Raw genomic sequence first — 20,994 nt, 5'->3', positions numbered from 1 at the left:
TTTTGGTTTCCATAAAAGACAGATCCAAAACAATTCTTGACTTGTATGGCTTCAAATGTGGAGCAGAACTGAATTTCCATCACTTTTTTTGAAGTGCTTTTCATTGCCAGCAAGACGACGTGAACAACAATTGATTCAAATTCGCGAATGATTAGGATACAGGGAAAGTGTTGAATGCTCCAAATGGTTCATACGCAGTTGAAGTTGCTCTTTCTTTGCACATTTTTTCTGCTATCAAATGAATGGATCATTTAAAGTCCTGATTAGAATAGTGCTGATCGCACTTTCAGGTTTGTTGCTAAATATAGCTGCACACAAGCGACATCTGACATTCCTGATGAAATTCAGACAAATTTTGTTGTTGCATGCGTGGCTTTTGTTGCAGCTAGTATTCTCAGCAATAAATTAGTGTGACTTTTAGTATGCATCGTAACACTAGCAGGTTTTATTTTAGATGTTCTTGCAGGAAATTCTGACAAATATATACTTTTGCATATCAATGAAGGAAAATGACACCATTGGCAATCTGAATCGGTGCTATTCACTTGTCAAAAATATCAATGGCATTACGCATGCATAGACTTCCTTGACAAGCAGAATTCTTGCCATTTTAGTATCCAATTGTTTGATACACACAATTCAAAATTCAGATTAATAGCCAATAATTACAGATAAAAGAGTACTTAACTCAACCGGAACTGTCCTCAAGACTAGTACCAGTATATTTGACTCTTCGGACACTTACAGGAGGATTAGCACTCAAGGCTGTTATGATTTGTTCAGCTACCCACTCCCACTCTGTTGTATTTATACACAAGTATAACTTGTGTTTCCAACAATTGTAATTATACTAGAGACAGTAGTTTTAAGTTTTACCTAGATGTTTAGCATTTGTTTTCTCAGTGTCAACTACATACATTGATATCACTACTCAGTAACTTTTGCAGTATAATATTTAAAATGTTCAATGTTTGAAAGAAAAAGTTTGTTATGTCAACATTTTGAAATTCATATATAGTGTACAGGTTGTCAAAATGATATGAATCACTTGAACTGTCTCCTATAAAGCCTCAAGTTTCAAAATATCAATATTTAGCCCCTTAGGAGGCATCATGGGCCAGTGGCTAGAGCAGTGGACTCACGATCAAAGGATGGCGAGTTCGAGCCCCGGCATGGCTGTGGTGTTGTGTCCTTGGGCAAGGCACTTTATTCCTCATTGCTTCTCCCCACCCAGGAGTGATGGGTACCTGGTAGGACAGAGGTTGTTATGTGTGTGTTTAGCTCTGCTGCGCTTATTGGCTGCACATGTGAGCTGTTGCTTGCTCCCCAGGGAGTTGAGTGGTATCATATTAGGTCCAATGACCAGGGGTAATAATAATTGTAAAAAGCGCCTTGATCACATGTAATATTGTGGATATGTGCGCTATATAAGAACCCAATATTATTATTATATTATTATTATCACATTCAAAATACGACGTCGGATTACTGCGACAGCAGTCCGATTACACGCACTCAACATGGGGGCAAAAATTTGGCAACTTTGACCCCCTAAATGCCACATCTGTCGGTGTTAACAGTTTGAGGATAAACACAATAAAGTTTCGAAAGGTATGATAATAAGATTTCGTTGTGCTCCTCATTTATGAAACGGCTTTGAGCATTTCACTACCCTGTCCGAAAACTGTCACACTGAGTGTAGTTGTAATCGGAGGCGATCGAATCCATACTTTCTAGTTTTTGTTTTTCTTCGCACTACCACTCGTACTGGACACGAACATTCCTTCGAAAGCGCCATTTTGAGCGACGACAACACACTGTACATCAGCAATGAACACTTGCTGTATTGACTCCAACGATTTATCTGTCAATAAACGCAAAACTTCCTGTTGGCAACCAATCACAAACACTGTTTGAAATGGGTAACTCTGCAACAGCTTTTTTCTAGCGTAATTATAGCGCTCTCTACAGCAACACAATGAGTGGTTCTGTACTGAAAACCTGCCAAATATTACCGATGAATTTAGATCGCGTTAATGTATCACGTACGCGCCATTTGAATTATCGGCGCAACTTTTTTGCCCAATTGATTTTTCTGAATGCAATTTTTCTGATTTTTGAGCATAAATATCGCGTTATCGCGCCCCAAAGTGATCCCTGTGACAGTGGTTGTTGCAAAGATATTTTTTACCAACAACAACAAAGAAAAATAAAAAAATAGTGCAATTGTTCATCTCATTCTGACATGGCAAATATATGTATGACACCATTTTCCTTAAATACGATGTACCTGTACTTATAATTCTGTTGACTGTCACTGTATCTTTCAACTAAGCATTTTTAGCCCCCTTTCTGCACTGATGCAATCTTAAAGATCCATTAGCTGTTACTTTGGTCATTTTTTTAATTTTGTTTGTTCTGTGTATCATCTTTAGTTTCTGGTTTGAATCCCTGAACCATGGAGAAATTCCTAATATTTAGCTCATAAATATACCCTATATGAGTATTATCTGCATTGTTGTTGTTTAAATTTTGTATTCAGGTCCGGACTAGAATACATTATTAACAATAACAATGGTCTTTTCACATACACATGCTGTGTTGGCAAGCAGGACACGGGGCATTGGTCATGATGATCGGATTATAGTAAAATTCTGTAGTTGATACATTGAAACAGAGTAGTGAAAAATTAGTCAAAGATCACAGCTAATGGCCCTTCAAGTAGTTATATCAGATTTATTACATAACACTTAGTCAACAACTTCAAGGGCAAATGATTGTCTGTAGGAGTAAAGTGTATGAGGCATTGAGCTTTGCCCTAACAATCACTTCTCCTATATCTCTATAAATCACATACATTGAAGATTGGAAACAATTTTAATTAGGTTGAAAATACCTGACTTCCTGGCTCATAAGTCGGGTATTTTTGCAGTTTTTTAGATGGGAGTGTCCTGTCACGTCAAGAAATTACTGAACAGAAAGTATTTCACTTACTTAACATATAACTCAGTGTATACTTGTTAAACTGGAGATATGACCAAAGCCAGAACTGTCGTTTGAAATCGAAGAGGATATAGAGGGGTGGATTCCAATAGAATACCGTCACATAGCTTGCAGAGAAACCACTTGCTCCTAGGGATCCCATCCAGTAGGAATGATACACAATTGGGTCGCGTTCAAGAGTTACATTGAACCATTGACCATAGATGCCGTAGCTTGGTCGTATTATTTTGTTTGACTTGCGTCGTTCCTCTGTAGGAATTGAGTGATAAAAATCAGTGAGAAATATAGCTCAAGCTACTATAAGACTACATTAACTGATCTACAGGACCAAAAACCTAATTACCTTATATACCGGTACTTAGATTGCAATACAGTGGAGCAGAGTTAGTAAAGTGTTATAATAATGACAAAAATGAGTTTATGAAAATAATATTAAAGGTATACTGTCACCTGTTCCAATTGTGCCACAGTTACCATGGAAAGAGATAATCTAACCAATCACAGATTTTAAGCGGGTGGCCGCTTTTTAAAAACAGTGCCTTCACATGGGTATTTTGAATACCAAGGAACGCCCTTTTACCATATATTGGCATAATTAGAATACAGGTGACTATCCCTTTAACACAAATAATATTAACACATGCCAGCCAGGGTAAGATCACAATTAATTTGTGGCCCACCAAAAAGATGGTGTTCATGACCTTAATATTGAATGCTCAGCTGAAGGGCAGCGTATCATTATCAACTATATACCTGTCATGAGCACCAGCCCGAGGGCAGGAAAAATATCGTGATCTTGCCCGTGCTAGTGTGTGTTATTGATTTTACTACACATAACAAACAGTTTTGTTTTTGAAACTTTGCACAGATGCAGTCAAGTGTCAAAACTCACCACATTCATTGAACCATAGACCCTCGAGGATCTATGGTGAAACATTCCATTGTTTGCTCAATCTCACTGAATGCTACATGAAGTGGAAGGTCAACCTAAAAGTCAACTTAAAATACAGTCTAAAAAGGGGGGGGAGTCAGCTTTTCGCATTTATCATCTAATTCATGTCCAGCTAACTTCGATTATCTTTTTGAAGACACTGCTATACAGAAAATACCAAGTGAATGTGCGTAATGATGTGATGTGTGCAGAAATAGCGTGATCCAGAATGCAGTAGTGGGTTATAATCAATGCATGTGATAGGGTAATATCTAATGATGTACACAATAGGGTTATATCACCTAAGTCATATTTTATCACTTTTTGTTCTGTATCGTGTGAGTGACTCTTAGCCCATCACAGTAACTGGATAATATGTGAGATGAAATAAAAGTGAAAACACATGGCTTGGATGATATTGCCCAGCTGTAGAGCACTGATGTAGCCCAGTGCCGTGTTCTCGAACATTGCGAAACATTTCTGCACACACCGTGTCAACATCTTGCCATACAATAGTGGAGTAAAAAGCAAGTCGACTGCAAAAAATTTACTGGTTAATGGTTGATATGTAATTTCTATAGCCCCTATGCTACGCAGTGCCCCTCCCAATAATAGCAAACACAGGAGGCCCTGCAGTATCCTCAATCTGATTAAGGTAGAACACACCTTGGGACATTTATTGGGACTCTCAAAACTTTTTCAATTCTTTTCTGATCTACCATTTGTGCAGGTTCATTTTAAAGCTCTACATGTAGGAAAACTCTTAACTGGCTTAGTTTTTTGAAAATTGAAAATTTTATTTTTTCTCGGTAGAGTATAACACAGGGATGGCGGCCATTTTGAATTTCAAATATTGGTAAATCTTGAGTAATTTGTTTCTCTAGTTCCAAAATTTGCACAGTCACCCCCGATTTTCATTGTTGATTTTGAAAGAGAATGACTGAAATATTCTTTGAGGAATGTTTGAGCAAAAGTTTAAGTCTTTCACTTTCGAGGCACATACTAACTTAATGCTGGCACACCAATAATTCTTTAAGATAAGCCTACTTTGTTGTAGAGATGGCGACATTTCCACCTTTACTTGTCAAAGTTTGCACTTGTTAGCTTATGATAATACTGGTGAGGTGATCGTCTGGGAGCTCCTAACAAGAAAAGCGAATAGAAAACACAAACGTCGCAATCTCTACATTATAATCCACAGGCATTCGACTCAATGCAGACAAATCGCCAAACCGTCACTGATGCAGTTATTCTATTGCATCAGTGACGGTTTGCCTACACACAGGTGTGTGCCACGGTGGAGCCTGGAGGGCTGTGATCATAATCTTAGATACGCACAATGCGGTCAGCCGAGCGCCTATGTTCCAGGACAAGCCACTTGACTTAATATAGATGTCAACTACATAAATCTACCCTAAGACTTCACCGTCTGTATACACATCACAGTCACTTGTGAACGGCGGCTGCTGTGTGGTATGCATTATCACAATTATGCATACACACAGCGGCCGTCGTGTATCGATTCACAAGCGACTGGGGATATATGTCACAAACGAAACGGGATGCAAAGTTAACTAATAGTCGCTTTAATAAAAAACTTACCATATTCCTCTTCTGTAACATTATATATAACTGGGCATTGCAACTGTTTGGAGCTCCCAGGATAATATCTGTTATAGTCCGCCACCCCGGCGAAAGTGCACTCTTTTTCGGTGACATAGTAGGCGTTGCCACACTGAAACAAATAGCGAAAAGTAATGAGAATGCAGAGCAAAATGACTGACAATGACAATGACATGGCAGACTGATTCAGCTTCTCAAATGTAACGTCCTTTTTCTGTGAAAGAGCTCATGGCGACGGCCAATAATATCAATGCTTGTCTTCTTGAACGAAATCATCATCGTGGCAGATCAGTCTCAACTACTCTTTAGTAGGAACGGCGCTTGGATAACGTTAACTTGAGCTTCTGTCTCGAGCTCCAGAGCGGAATTTGATTTCAAACGTATCGCGCCCTCATGTCGCGCACTGCGAACTTGCGTTGGTGGCGCGCTCTTATATGTGGTATCTTCATCTGAGAGGTGGACCTGACAAGTCTAGCAGTCGGTGATTTAGGGAGCGTTCAGTTATACGGTCGGGGATGGGTCGCAAATTAAGGGACACCTGGGTCACCTTATATTTGGAAACTGCAAAGGGGGCATATATTTTTCAAACAGCACGGAGGTCACTTGATTTTCATAAGTATCCATCCAGTTAAAAAGCAGTTTTAGTGTTCAAAATACCTAAAGAATTGTAGTAGGCCTAAATATTTGAGAGCCCGAATATCTCTCCCCGAGGCGCAGTAAACCGAAACCTGGCATACATTTACAGGTTGTAAAAAGTTCCCCTTGTGCTGTTGCATAGCACTAGCCTACTGTTGATATCTGACCAGTTTTCAGGCAAGAGATATTCTCGACCGCGGAGTGACGTCAGTAGGTGAAACGCATACGAGCGAGGTGAATGAGAGATCAGACGATATAGAAGAGCGAATGACACAGAAATTGTGTTGGAAAAAAGCAGAACTAAAAGTTATGTCATTTATGTATATTGATACTTTGAATATTGTTTTGGTGGTTGAAAAATCAAAACCCCTTCACGGCGCTGTGACGCAAAACTGACGTAAAAACCCGCAAGTACCCGCGGTCGAGAATACAAAACTTCGACCACAGTCTCCCACTGACTGCTGGTTTCGGGGAGCATCCAGCTGCCCGGAAAAGAGACTGAAGAGACAGTAGCAAGTGAAGACGCAGGAGCGGTGGATACCTAGGCCTGTAAATTGGCTATTTGACCCCATTCATGACCCTACATCCTGGCATTTGTGGTGATATGAGGGAATTCCAAATACAATACTTTCCTCTGAAAAATGCATCTATGTGAAAATGCACAATTTCCCTTGGAAGTGAGCCTCGCATGGAAATGAGGCTGAATATATGTTACAGAATTAATCAACCTGGTTGAATAACAGTAATATCAGGAAGTGTTGTCTAAAAGGGATCACAGAAAATGTAGGTTTTGGTTCAATGCCTATTGAGAAGTACACGGTATGTACATTATATTTACAAGAACTGAACAAATACTAGACTTGCTCCAAGTCTGTGAGCATGTTAGGCCTTCAACAAATCAGAACAGCATACTGTCCCCGGGGGGGGGTAACTCCCATAGATGGCTACACGGGGAGGGTCCGCGCGAAAGGGGTCGTTTTTTTGCACTGTTTGGTACCAGAAAGGGTATACTTTTCACGAGGTGTTGGTATGAGAAAGTGTCCGGTGTTAAACACAAACTGACATTAGTTAAAAAATCATGCTGTCAACGCTGGAAACCCATGTAGGCCTATCTACATCCCAGATCGACTACCATCAAAATTTCCGATCTGTCGGTTGGACTGTTGGTACCCCTGGTACGTAAGGCGAGTGAGTCGTATCTGTATACGTAAGATAAACAGTGCCTCCATCAACACACAATGACAGTGGAAGTGGACTGAGACGATCACACAGATTAAGAACAGTCCGACTGTTTTTAGACTGATTTATAGATTATTATATTGTATGGTATCAGAAAGAGTAGGTTTTTTTTGCTCAAAACTGGTATCACAACAGTTTGGGTTTCCATGTTCGTGAGGAGCCCCCCCCCCCCCCGCACTATTAGCCATGGAGTTACCCCTCCCCCCGGGGGATACTGTTACGTTTAGAAGAAGGTTGTCGCATAGATCGTGGGGTAAACGTGATGGCCAACAGCAGCTAGTAACATAGGAGACAAAATCTAAACAGTACCTCGTGATGTACTCAAGAGAGAACAGAAAAACACAGAAACTCAGATAAAGATCTTAAATTATTTGGAAACTGTTCAAAATACAGATGGTAACAGTGACAGTGGCATATCGGACTCAAAGCTTTTTGCCGAGGAAGAGGATGATGTTGTGATCCATGAAATTGGCAGCAGCACAAGGTGATGAAGAACTTTTTGAACCTCCCTGGCACAAGTTCTGGAAGAAGAGCAGGATCTTGAATTGGAAAAAATCTTTTCCGCTGATGTATCTCTGTACCGATAATGACCAGTGTTATTATTCAAAATTGGATCAATACTTACTCAAGCGATGGGGGATGCCGTCATCCCGAAAAGGGGTTCATCAATTTTGGGGGCAATGGGTAGGGGTTCACTTATTTTGACTGACGCACAGGAAGATTTGCCGGCCCGGCCCCGGTCATAATTACTGAAGGCTCCCTTAGCTACATGATGACGGCGAACGCCCCTCGACGATCTCGACAGTGACGTGCGCGTCTTGAAGACCAAAGTGACAGAAACAGCTCGCTCGAGCTCTATCGGTTTGGCCACTCGCACACTGGTATCTTCTGAGAAAAAAATACCGTAACTACATAATCATGATTAATTCATTTGGTGATATTTCTTACGAAGAAAAATGATCGGCAAATTTCAAGTTTCCAACGGCGAAAAAGGGTCAGCTAGTCAGTTCTCACTTTAAGTTTACGTCTTTCCAGTAGCTCTCTGTCTTTTTCGTCTCCGTATTTTGTGGCCTTTTTGTTCTCGATGAACGTGAAGATAGTATTGCGTGCTTGCAGCAAAGTCGCACTTGTTACATGCATCAGACAGCTGAAAGCCACATACAAATACTTGTGTGGCATCCAAGTCAGATGTCTTTTTTTCTATCCCCTCTTTCGTTGTGCTTTCCTAATTTTCAGCTTGATGTACCAGTATGAAGTCATGCCTCTCTGCAGAGACCAGAAACACATTCTATGTTGTTCTACATTTGGAAAAGAACAAAGGAAACAACACGAAAGTCCTAATATGCGATTTTGACGCACGCATGAGTTAATTCTTAACACCCCCCCCCCCGACTCAACGAACGGCGGTCCCTTACTGCACAGTCAGACCACCTCATATTATACGTCCTACCTCAATCATGGTTAGCTGTTGTGTTTTCGGCGGGATTTCTGCCTTTTACGGGCTGGTTTTGACTGTTGCTTTTTTAACCCCGCCAAAACGTAAAAGTCAAAACCAGCCCGTAAAAGGCAGAAAACCTCGTCCGAAAACACCATGCTATGGACCTACAGCTACATCATGGTCTTGCCCACCAAGGTAGAAACAGTGAAAAAGTTATTTTTTCTTTAAATCATGGATTTTTCATAAAAAAATAAAGACCTAACAAAATTCAGCGGGCAAATTGCTAATAATTTTCTTCCGAAAAATTTGTTTCTCCAGAAACAAGCATTAGGCCTACATATACTTTTTGAACTTCGCCTTGATTTTCGATCACACAATTTATTGATTTTCATCTCTTAATATTATGTCAATTAGACAGCGCATTTTTTACCTCTTTTGTCCTCCATATTTATATAGCTTTAATATTTATATAGCTTTAATATTTACTCTCAACTGCAATGTTCATGATCATAGTAGGCTACACGATCTGCGTATCGTCAAGACTGTATGTACCAAGATATATTTCAAAAGCTGGTCAACGTGGGTTTCACATCCGAGTCTGAAATGTGGAATGCCTTATTTACAGATATCAAACAAAATACTGGTCTTTATTCTTCAAACGTAACTTGAAAGATTCTATCAGAAAGAATTCTCTGTAGTTTCTCTCTCTTGCACGCATTTCTGTGATCTGTAGTTATTAACACGATTGGAACTAATTTGGGATAATTGGATGGTGAAGTAATGTCGGTTAATCTGCAAATGTAAGCTCATCTGCCTTTCATTTTACTAGTAAGTTATACACTTGTTTTTATGAGTAATTTGTAATATTGCAATGTTCAACTATAGGGCACCTAACACGTTTGAGAAATTTGAAAAATATAAATATCCAATTATCCTAAATTAGTTCCAAAATCGTGTTTATTCAGATTTTTTCTGAATGAGTCCCGATGAAAATATTTGAATATTTACTTGGACGCTCAAATAACAGTGTAAGATAAAAATACAAAAAATAAAATAATAAACAATAATATGAGGTTATCCATTTTAAATGTTGATGATTTACCCGGTCCAAATGAAAAAGTAGCAGAAGTACAACACAGAACGTGGACAAAGTACAGGACATGGGACAGTGCATGATTTATGCTAAGAGACTTCGGAATCGAGAAATTCATGAGAAATGGCGGTAATGTACATATTACAAATTCAAGCGATCGAAATAGAAATCATATGCAGGCGGCAGGCGTTAAAGGTATACTGTCACCTGTTCCAATTTTGCCACAGTTATTATTGAAAAAGAAAATCTAACAAATCACATATTTTAAGCGGATGGCTGCTTTTTAAAAACAGCGCCCTCACATGGGCATTTTGAATACCAAGGAACGCCCCTTTGACCACATATGGGCATATTTAGATTATAGGTGACTGTATACCTTTAACATACGATGAATTTACGTGCTAGAAAGTCATAGCAAATCTATTTTCAGTAACAGGATGACTGTATTTATCACAAGTATCAACCGTTGAGCCTTGTTAATCATCTTATAAATTAAATACATTCCAAATTCTGTGATCCAGTAAATAAAATTTGATGGTGCATTCGTGTTTATCATTTTCAATTCCTCAGTGCTATTGGTAATCTTATATACCGGTCTTATATATTGGTGCTGCTGTTGTTGATATCGTATGTTTTTTGACAAAATAAGAAATATATTTCTGCCAAATTTAATTTACACATTTTAATACATTCAAATAAGATGTGTTCCATGGTCTCATCGTGGCCACAAATACGACAATTCCATCACTTAAATGAAATGTTTTTTGCCATACCTTTTGTGATAAGGTCTCTGTGGAACATCTTTGCCTTTAATCATATCACTGAGCTGCTTGCAATTCTGGTTGACTTAAAACGACTAAACAGAGACCTTCTAGAAGCGATGGAGAGAGTAAGACCCTCAGACACCCTTTGGTCAACTTTGACCTTTGACTTTATGCCATTTCTAATCAACCCATTTCCATTATGTGACTTGGTTTTGACATCACCCTTTGTCATACCATAGTTCTCTACGTCTAGAACATCATAGTTTTTTTTCATTTTGTAGGTTAGTACTGATTATATGTTTGCAGGAACCTGGAATTGGAGAAGGTTCATGCAAGATGGAATTAAGGTAGAACGCACCTAAGGGACAGACATTCGGACTCTCAAACTTTTACAATTCTCTTCTGATATACCACATGTGGGGTTCATTTTAAAGCTTTTGGTGAAAAAAAAACTTTTCACCGGCATAGTTTTTCAAAATTCGAAAATTTTTATTTTCCTCCGTAGAGTTAACACAGGGATGGCGGCCATTTTGAATTTCTAATATCGGTAAATCTTGGGTAATTTGTTTCTCTAGTACCAAAATTTGCACGGAGACCCCATTTTTATTCTTGATTTTGAAAGAGAATGATTGTAAGATCCCTTAAGGAAGGTTAGAGCAAAAGTTTAAGTCTTTCACTTTCGAGGTACATACTACCTTAATAAGAATATGCAACACTGCTCAATTCTACTCCAGCCTGGTTCAGTACAGTACTCGATTCTTACTCTTCTCTGATCTACTACTTGTGGGGGTTCATTTTAAAGCTCTTAGCTTTTTGAAAATCGAAAATTTTATTTTTCTCCATTGAGTTCACACAGAGTTGGTGGCCATTTTGAATTTCAAATATCGCTAAATCTTGGGTACTTTCTTTTTCTAGTACCAAAATTTGCATGATTCTCCCCCCCCCTTCCTCGATTTTTATTCTTGATTTTGAAGGAGAATGATTGAAATATTCCTTGACAAAAGTTCGAGCAAAAGTTTAAGTCTTTTACTTTCTAGGTGCATACTACCTTAAAATCAAAGCCATGACTTTTTTATCATTTTATATCAAAGTTACAATCGGCTGTCAAGGTGTGTAATTTCGCCACTTGAACTTGAAGAGATGTAACGAATCACTGTTTACGCAATAATGCACCCCCTCATAGCCAATAATGGATGAAAGGAAACTTTGCACAACCATAGCCAGTAGAAGTCTTCCCCCCTCCCCCTCTACTGTCTATGGCACAATATAATGCGTGTAATGTACAAGGCGGAGCCAAATACATTATGGAGGAACACAAAGTTTGCTTGAGTCCATTATAGGCCAGAATGGGGGTACATTATTGCTGTTATTTTATAGTTTTGGCAAAGCCAGGGAATTTGTAAATGTAGAAAACATCTGGGACCACAATGCCGGATAATCAGATATATTACCAGTTGTAATAACCTTGGGGATGGCGTCACATTAAATTCGCTGGTATTGACAAAAGCTGTGATATAATTTTTTGATAATAATTGTGAAATAGTCAAGATTTACCCTCATTCATGTAAATTAATAATGCCCTTTGCTAAGAGAGCTCACAGTTTGGGAAAATGCATTGGTCTGATTAAAACTGTAGACTTTATTTAGATTTGCTCAAAGTCTGTGGGCAGATAAGCATCAAAAAATATAATGAATTGAAGGACTAAACATCAGCTGACAGTCACACTAATGATCGGCTGTTTCATAGATTGTGGGGGGAACGCCCTGGCTTGGCCAGCCAGTGACTCAGATGCCAGCAAAAGCCAGGCGACTTGGGGCCTGTCTAGTCTTTAGGGTGAAAGTGGGAGATGAAGGTAAGTGCTGTGACATGAAGCCACATACATCCATACAGACAAACACATACATACAATTCCATTCATTGTAATGGAGGTAACTCATTTCTCCAAGAGTTTCTCAATATTTAACACAAAAATGCTTCAATAAATACAAATGTTTCAATACTGTTGGTATCAACAAGCGCCAGATGTAGGAACATTTGTGTAAAAGATTGAGAAAATCTTGGAGGAATGATTTTACATACATATATATATATATATATATATATATATATATATATATATATATATATATATATATATATATATATATATATATATATATATATATATCATGGGAAATTACAGTGCTTGATGCTAAAGCGGAGCATTATAAATAATAATACAAATTATGTTAAGTACAAAGTACAAAAAAAAATGAAACTTAAGTAACAGATTTGTACTTGAAGTAATTTGTATTATATATATATATATATAGAGAGAGAGAGAGAGAGAGAGAGAGAGAGAGAGAGAGAATGTTTTGTAATGGTAATGCTAGACACTGCATAGCAATGTTGAACACATTGGACAAACAGCACTCTATCAACATCAGTTCCATTAAACTTTGCATTTTATTCTACAGTCCCACAATGCATTTCTATCAAGCATCAAGTCTATCTTTGTGACTCATCGGAAGAAGTCAGGACAGCATTATTCCAAGTGTAGAAAATTTGTCTCAAAAAGTTTACATATCGCCTCGTGTTGCAGGGAAGTAGAACGAAATGAAAGTGCTGTTGAGAGTGTTGAGTTGAATTAGTGAAACATTACATTTCAGGAAAAGAAAGATGCATCACATGTCCTTTACAGCTGTCACAAAATGCTACCAATTGGACGTTATTGTCGCTTGGTAGTGTCACATGATATGGAGTGGGTCATTAACATATTTAAATGCAGCATATACTCAAGCTTCTTCATCCTCTCAGTTGCCATGGCACTATACATGGTGACTTTGTGATAGAGTGACCATGGCAACAAGTGTTACACAGTCACATCTCTTCAAAATACTCATGTCTACAAATGGAAAGACTGTTACAATCAGCTGCTGTAAACAGATTACAGGGCCTTCCTGTGACAATTTTCTAGGCAACCCATAAACAGATTACAGGGCCTACCTATGACAATTTTCTAAGCAAACCATAAACGTTCACAGTTGATATCTAACCCAAAATTGACAGCTGGTACTAAATTTCAAGATATCATATCAAATATACTGTAAATGTCGAATTCATAACCAGTGATGTTATATATGATATACCGGTACAGTGTTGCAGCCAGGACGCTCTAGTGACAATGTCCCCAAAATTGAACCTGTTGTACTGCATTCTCGCAATACTACAGGTCAAATCAGGTGCACTGTGTTGGATGCAATCTGCAAGTAACATCTGATACCGACAATGACCTTTGTTTTCATGATTATTTTGAGGCTTGTTTTCGTAGTTTCAGAGCTGTGATTAGAATTAATTAAAACACTGCACTTGACATTATAACTTGCTTGTAAGTCCGACTGAGCTCTGTGATTCATATAATGCACAATGCGGGGCAGATGAATATCCTACATTAAAAAAGAATCATTAGCATATAATTTAAATGCCAAACAATAATATAATTTGCATAATTAATACTAATCTGCCCCATATCTTGCACTAATAGCTCTGATTGGTGGTAGATACCACGGTTTAGCTGCTACAATTACTTGTCTGAAATTCAAGCATAGTGAAGCAGTCCTGGTAGCATGAATTTTGTTTTGTGAAATTTGTTACAATATGATACAAAAATTGATTAACAACTGACACACGTTAACCCTAACATGTGTAAAATATCCCCAAAAATAGCGTTAGGGGACACAGTGTCCCCTGATTTAAAATTCCTGGCTGCAACACTGGATATACCGTACATTCTGACTATCAACTTGAATATGAACTTCTATGAGGTTGTCCAAATATATTTCCTATGATAACTTGCAGTTTGAAATTTGATGTTATAAGTATACAGTTGTACAAATTAACAAGTAAAAATACAACTGAATATCATTGTTTATTGACTTACACCTGCACTTATATTCTCATTACAAGGCCTTATCCTCATACAGCATTTTTAATGTGTACACATTGGACAAAGTAGGCAATCTGTTTACCACTCGATACAAACTACACAGGCCATAGAACCTGTGTAAAGTACACATAACCTGGTCTAAAACTACAATCTAGACAGTCTATGCAAATTACAGAGCCATACTTGTAGTCTGGACAGACTGTTTACGATTACTTTTTGATTAAAAAACAAGATAAAGAGCCTTCACACCAATAGTTTACACATGTGCCTGGGCCTGTTACTTCAGAAACATAATACAAGTTACAGGTCCTACACAATAAATCTTTAGTGCAGTAACCCATAAATCACTTCAATGTGTTCATGATCATTCTAATCACAATATCATGAAGTCTCTACCTTAAAAGGTTATGTACAGATCTCATACCTTCATATGATCTGGCTACAAAGTCAGTGACCACAATCTAAATATGAGAAACTGTGCATAAGAACACTCAAACCCTGGAGCCTGTGTATTTCTTACATGAAAATTCCTACAAATGAAGATGGCGATGGAAAAGTATAATTTTTTTCTTCCATTTTATCAAACAGATTTATTTGAATTTAATGCTTGAAGCAGTAGATTGATGTCAGAGCAATTGTGGTTGCAAGAGTTTGTATTGAGGATATGCTCCTTGGTACAGGGTGATTTTGATCATTAAACATATTTATAGGAATCTTTTAAATTCTGGTCTCAGTGAATTATGTTTTATATGACAGAAATACATACAATGGTCAGACAAACAACATTTTCAATATACAACATCTGCTTAGAAATACAAAAGCAATATAGCAGGATACTTCCAGAGGGCAGTGTCCACAGCAACAATGGGTACATGGGAAGGCTATTTCACAATATTTGAGGTACAACTTTTACATAATACTAGTCCTCAACATATTTTCCAAATTCCCTGAGCTGAAAAATAAACTCTAGTTGAGGTGGTTTTTGAGGTCAATACACAGGCACTGTAGAAAGAACTATACTGTAAAATGTAGACAGATGGAAAATTATGGTCAAAAAGCATGTATGTACAGCTACAATCTATACTATTTCAGTGACAGTGCTCTACCTATTGGGAAATACATTAAAAGCCCAATATGGTGAAGGTGAGAATGTGTCTTATGTGCAGTATGTGTAACACAACTTTGTTTCATACATAAAATGAAGCTGGGCATGGCGACAACTGGATACTCATAGCATAATGTGTGGGCTCAAGAATATACATTTCAAAGGTTACTGGTGAGACTCACATAACTTGGGAAGTTTTAAAAAACTTTTCTGACCCTGAACGGTGTTCAGAAGGTACCTTTAGATCTGCTCACTTTAAGGTAGAATGCACCTCAGGAAGATATTCAAACTCTCGAACTTTTACAATTCTTTTCTGATATACCACTTGTGGGGGTTCATTTACATCTTGGGTTATTTGTTTCTCTAGTACCAAAATTTGAACGGTGACCCCTGGTTTTTATTCTTGATTTCGAAAGGGAATGGTTGAAAGATTCCTTAAGGAAAGTTTCAGCGGAAGTTTTTAAGTCTTTCACTTTCAAAGCACATACTACCTTAAATAAACTGGTCTTAGTTAAATATAAGTTGGACGATGCCGAGAAAGGACTAAAAATGTCATGGAACTGCGTTTATTTGAAGTGACAACCATGGGTAGTCAAGTCAACCTTTCTTTAAAAATTATTGACAAATGAAGCACATACAGAAAAGCAGTAGAGTCTACCGTTAAGGAGGCAAAATTATACAGAACTGGTTTAATTTCAAGTTGTTTAAGAAAATTACATTACATAGCACAAAAGTAAAAAACAATTGCAACATTTTGAGTGAAACTGCTTTGCTGATTCTCTTGAAATGAAGAATTGTGTTTTTGAACTGAATTGAACATTATGCAAAAAATTAGTTCTGTGAATTCTTATAAAAAACTCTTACATGGTGATGCCGCAATGAAGCAAGAAAAACAAACGAGTACCTCAAGTCTAACATTGCATTTTGTTACAGAATTGTAATTTGAACATTAAAAATTCTCAGTCATTTTAATAGGAGCACATGGCTTGGGAATCACCGAGCCAGAAATTGAGTATCTATAAAAAACGTTGATTACTGGTGAAAGATTTCTTTCTCAGTGAGTCTGCCCTCTATGGACATGGTCATCCCAGCCCTTTGTCTTTTCATGATAAAAATTTTCCTTAATTTGTTTTTTGTTTTCAAGTCGACATAAACATATCCTTTGTACATGTGGAAGAATTCTACTTTTCTCGATGGGTGACTCTACATTGAAGGGAGTGGGGAAACGTAACAGGCATGCAGAAAACTTTTCGCTTCCATACATTTTGAAATACAAGGACAATTCACACATATATCATAGTTATCGCAATGAAAGTACACTTACACGAAACGATGGCAGCACACTGTAGGGTTAAGGAACTTTGTCTTGACACAAGCACCAAATTGTTTTTTGATAAGTTCTTCAGTAAATTTTACAACAAGCGTTGACAAGTAAATGTGTTTAATTCAGCTGAACTGATTCAAGACAACCAGCATTTTCCTTATACTTAAAAAACTCGCATAACTCTCTAAGACACAGCGATTCTGTAATGTTTTTATCTAAAAAATCTCCTGGCAAGAAAACATTTTTTCAGTTTCAATTCACTTCGCCTATAACAAGTTTCAAATATTATTTACATTTATAATATTCCCAAGTGAATCAAAAATACTGGATACACTCATGTCATGGTTCAAAGTACACGGTAAGGGAGACTGAAAAGTAAGTGGAACAGCTTAGGGGTGGCAAATGAGAGGTGGAACAGCTGACGAGGACCTCTACAATACTGAAAATACAAAATCCGGGGAGGAAAGGACCCTAAAATGTGAATTCATGTAACAAGGCTTGACATGAAGAAGAAAAAGCGGGGTGAGGGGGAGAGAGAAATTCAGACGGTGTCAGCAAAACAAGACATTTCTTGCAAGACTGTTTACATCAATATACAAGTAATTACAAAGTCTTAAGCTACCTGGACACAGAGTTACAGATGCAAGGTTGACCATCTCTTGACACTTACATTTTGCTTAAGACTATACCTCTCATCCAAGATCATTAAGATCTTTAACTTTACACGTGGGAGAGAAACGTAAAACTTACTTTGATTCGAAAAGACATCACTCTGCAGAAAAGTGTTTTATTGTTTCTGACAAGTGATGGGCGTCTGCTATTTACAAGCGTAAAATAAATGCAAAATTATTCAAAGACATTCCAAAAGTGTTTCCCTACCATGAAGGAAACTACTGAAATGAAACAAATATTGTTTTTCAATATTTCATGGAAACTTCCATCAATATTTATTCTGATACACAGCACTGCTCTTTTGATTTTGTCTAAATAATTGACACTCACAAAAAAAGTATCTACAGATCGAATTTCAAATAATTTCTTATCAGTTCGTAGTTCAACAAAAAAGATGCTTGAAAAATGATGCACCTTTTTCTTTCAACTCAAGTTACCAGCAACTGACTGCACAATCGACACTTTTTGTTGTGAAAAGTTTTGCCATAGTTTTGGTCAATTTATGCAAATTTTATGAATAATTAATGACCCAGATGACTCATTGACAGCAATGTGAGCTGCACATACGGGGAAGCGTGAAGAACAAATCCCCTGAACTCGCTTGTAAAATTATTGCTGTATATGGGAACATTCAAGTTTTCTGGGACTTTTTGGTTGATTTCAACGAAGTGTTTTGTTTCCATGGTCAACAAAATGTATATCTACATAAATACTTATAAACATGGAAAGTTGTTTTTCAAAATGTGAAATATCATTCATGTCCTAATATATTTACCAAAATCTAGGTGAAAACTTGCTGTAATTTGATTTGATTATTCAAGCAAATACACCATTGGAATGTGAGAATTACTAAGTGTAATTCTGGAAATAATGCCACCATTGCAATGTATTGGTTATCAGAATGTTAAAAATTGACGTATAATTCTTAAATTTGCCCTTCCCTAGCCCAATAATTGTTTGGTTTAGAGTGTAACAGGGATTTTAGAATATTAAACTACATTTCAGGACACAAGAGTTGTTAAGGAAGTGCTGTTATCTCCATGGAGATCAAGTTCATATAAACAGTTGAACTGGGGGGCATAATGCATTCTGGGATGTAATCAGTTTGCGATCACGTTCTAAGACTTTTGACAAAATATGTTCTGTCTTTCAAACGACCGCAAACTTTGAAGTTTTCCATACCTTTTAGTTTTACTCAAGCTACGTCTGCATGATATCATGGGTCACTGGGGGGTCGGGGTTCAAAAGGTTAAACATTGAATGAGTTGAGGTCACTCGCCACAAATCTAGCCTGACTGCAAAACTTCTCTCAGGGAAATGACACCAAAATTTTTTGCTATTTCAGCTTGCAATGCCTGACAAAAGCAGAGCATTATTTTTTTACAAAAACATTTGCACTCAAATTGTTGTCCAGAATTTCAAAGAGATGTATACTTTTAGACAGACAGACAATGTTTATGAAAACAGTCTGTGATGAAATGCATATATCAAAAAGAAGTAATCACAACGTTCCCGTTGAATCGGTTTAGTTATGACAGCACTAAAAGTGGAAACCACAGTGACATGTGAATAAAATACCTGAATTCTCGGTAACATTACTAGGTCTACCATCTATTAAAAAAAAAATTCTTTGAACATCATCCGTCAAGCGGCGGTCCTAGATATACCATTGCTACTTCCGTGTTCCCATAGACTGCAGACACAGCCGGATAAAGATTAACATTTGGCAGACCACGGAATGCTACACCTAGAAATTCATAGCCTCTTTCAAATGCTACATAGTTGTCTTCCATGTCTAGTATAACCCGTATTCGGTCTCCGACCTGAAAAAAAAAGCGATGAATTCTGAATCAGTAACATTCTTTTGGCTGCACAATAGGACTGTTAGTGTTCAGTGTTAGGGTTGTTTCATCTATACTAGCGTTGATCGTGATTCAGGTTTGTTACTAAATATAGCTGCATGCACACGACTTTGGACAACGCTGGCTAAAATTCGGACAAATTTTGTCGTTGTATGCATGCTGTTGTTGCAGCTTGTAGTCTGAACCATAAATTCATACAAATTAGTGACTCTTTCATTAGCCATTGTAACACTAAGCAGGTGTTATTTTATCATTTATGAGGAAAATGTGGACAAATATTTATTTATGCATATTAATGACAGAAAATATGACATCATTTCGATTTGCGATCAGTGCTACAGTACATGTATATATCAGCTTTACACATGAGATATCAGTCACTACTGCTGAAAATTTGGGGCAAATTTTGTCAGTGTTGTGTGCATTGTTCTTGTTGTTGCAGCTTGTAGTCTTAATCACAATGTCTTTCATTGTGTTCATTGCTATAAAGTTGTATTTTTGCCTCTTTTGCATGCATTATTTCAAAAAAACGTAATCAAAATTGACAGATAAGTATATATTTTTGCACATTAATGAGAGCAAAATGACATCGTGTGCAAAACAGGAAATTGGAAATGTGCACATTTTGAGCCATGGCATTTTGGGGCAGGCTAATTTTGAAAGCAGAACTTAAAACATTGTATCACTGCAAGACTTCAGGAAAATTCTGTGTTTATGTACAGTCCATCACCACTGAAATAGTGACTGAATGCAAGTGTTTGGCCATTATGCACTTTCACTGGGCAAATAGCTTGATACTGATTGAGTCTATCAAATCCCGGTAGGTGAACAATACATCAATGTATATATATTTTAGTAATCATATATACATTGCCATACTAAATGTTGGAATTACTGTATGCACCAAGTGTTTCAGAGTTTTGAACCCTACAAATAAAATCCTCTTGAGGTATAGTCACAGGGAACCCAGATATCTGGTTGTTGTTGTTGTTGTTTGTATTGTTGTTTATGTTTATGTTAGTCATGCTGTTGATGTTGACCAATAAAACCCAACAAACATAACTATTGTGTTGTTGTTGTTTCTATCGTATTGTAGAGGTCATAAGAAACACTACAAGGATACTGTCATTATTTGAGCCGATGCAACTCTCTCCCAATGTACACTCTCTTCCCTTAATAGGACAGAGTATACACTGGGAGAAATAAGTCAGCCATACTGAGCATACAAGTTACATCACTTAAACTACATATAGAGAAGGGAAATGCAAAACAATGTCCTTCATATGTTATCCATGGCTAGAATTACATGTATGTACAAACAATAATTGCCTTGGATTGTCTGGACGGTCAGAGTTAATGTGACGATGATAGAAGGCTC

The 20,994-nt window shown here is 37.4% G+C and overlaps 2 protein-coding genes across 6 annotated transcripts in view; both read right to left on the bottom strand.

The window, feature by feature from the left end:
* The window catches only part of LOC139119128 (polycystin-1-like protein 2), a 49,792-nt gene extending 43,845 nt beyond the window's left edge, over positions 1-5,947 (bottom strand). For 3 of the 5 annotated variants that reach the window (XM_070682776.1, XM_070682780.1, XM_070682781.1), the window contains exons 1-2: positions 5,537-5,947; positions 2,995-3,252 (exon numbers count right to left, since the gene is read on the bottom strand). In XM_070682776.1, the coding sequence (XP_070538877.1) occupies positions 2,995-3,252; positions 5,537-5,732 (454 nt within the window). In that variant the 5' untranslated portion in view covers positions 5,733-5,947. Of the gene's footprint in view, positions 1-2,994; positions 3,253-4,981; positions 5,077-5,536 lie in introns of all 5 variants that reach the window. The other 2 variants (XM_070682777.1, XM_070682778.1) reach the window with 2 other exon arrangements.
* A 7,207-nt stretch (positions 5,948-13,154) lies between these two features.
* The window catches only part of LOC139119127 (F-box/SPRY domain-containing protein 1-like), a 32,436-nt gene continuing 24,596 nt past the window's right edge, over positions 13,155-20,994 (bottom strand). Inside the window, exon 2 of the mRNA XM_070682775.1 lies at positions 13,155-19,577. Within this exon, the coding sequence (XP_070538876.1) occupies positions 19,392-19,577 (186 nt within the window). The 3' untranslated portion in view covers positions 13,155-19,391. The remainder of the gene's footprint in view (positions 19,578-20,994) is intronic.

This window comes from Ptychodera flava, chromosome 19 (assembly GCF_041260155.1).
Source record: "Ptychodera flava strain L36383 chromosome 19, AS_Pfla_20210202, whole genome shotgun sequence".
NCBI classification, from domain to species: domain Eukaryota; kingdom Metazoa; phylum Hemichordata; class Enteropneusta; family Ptychoderidae; genus Ptychodera; species Ptychodera flava.
Note: the sequence above shows the minus strand (reverse complement) of the source record. Positions and strands in the feature narration are given on the sequence as shown.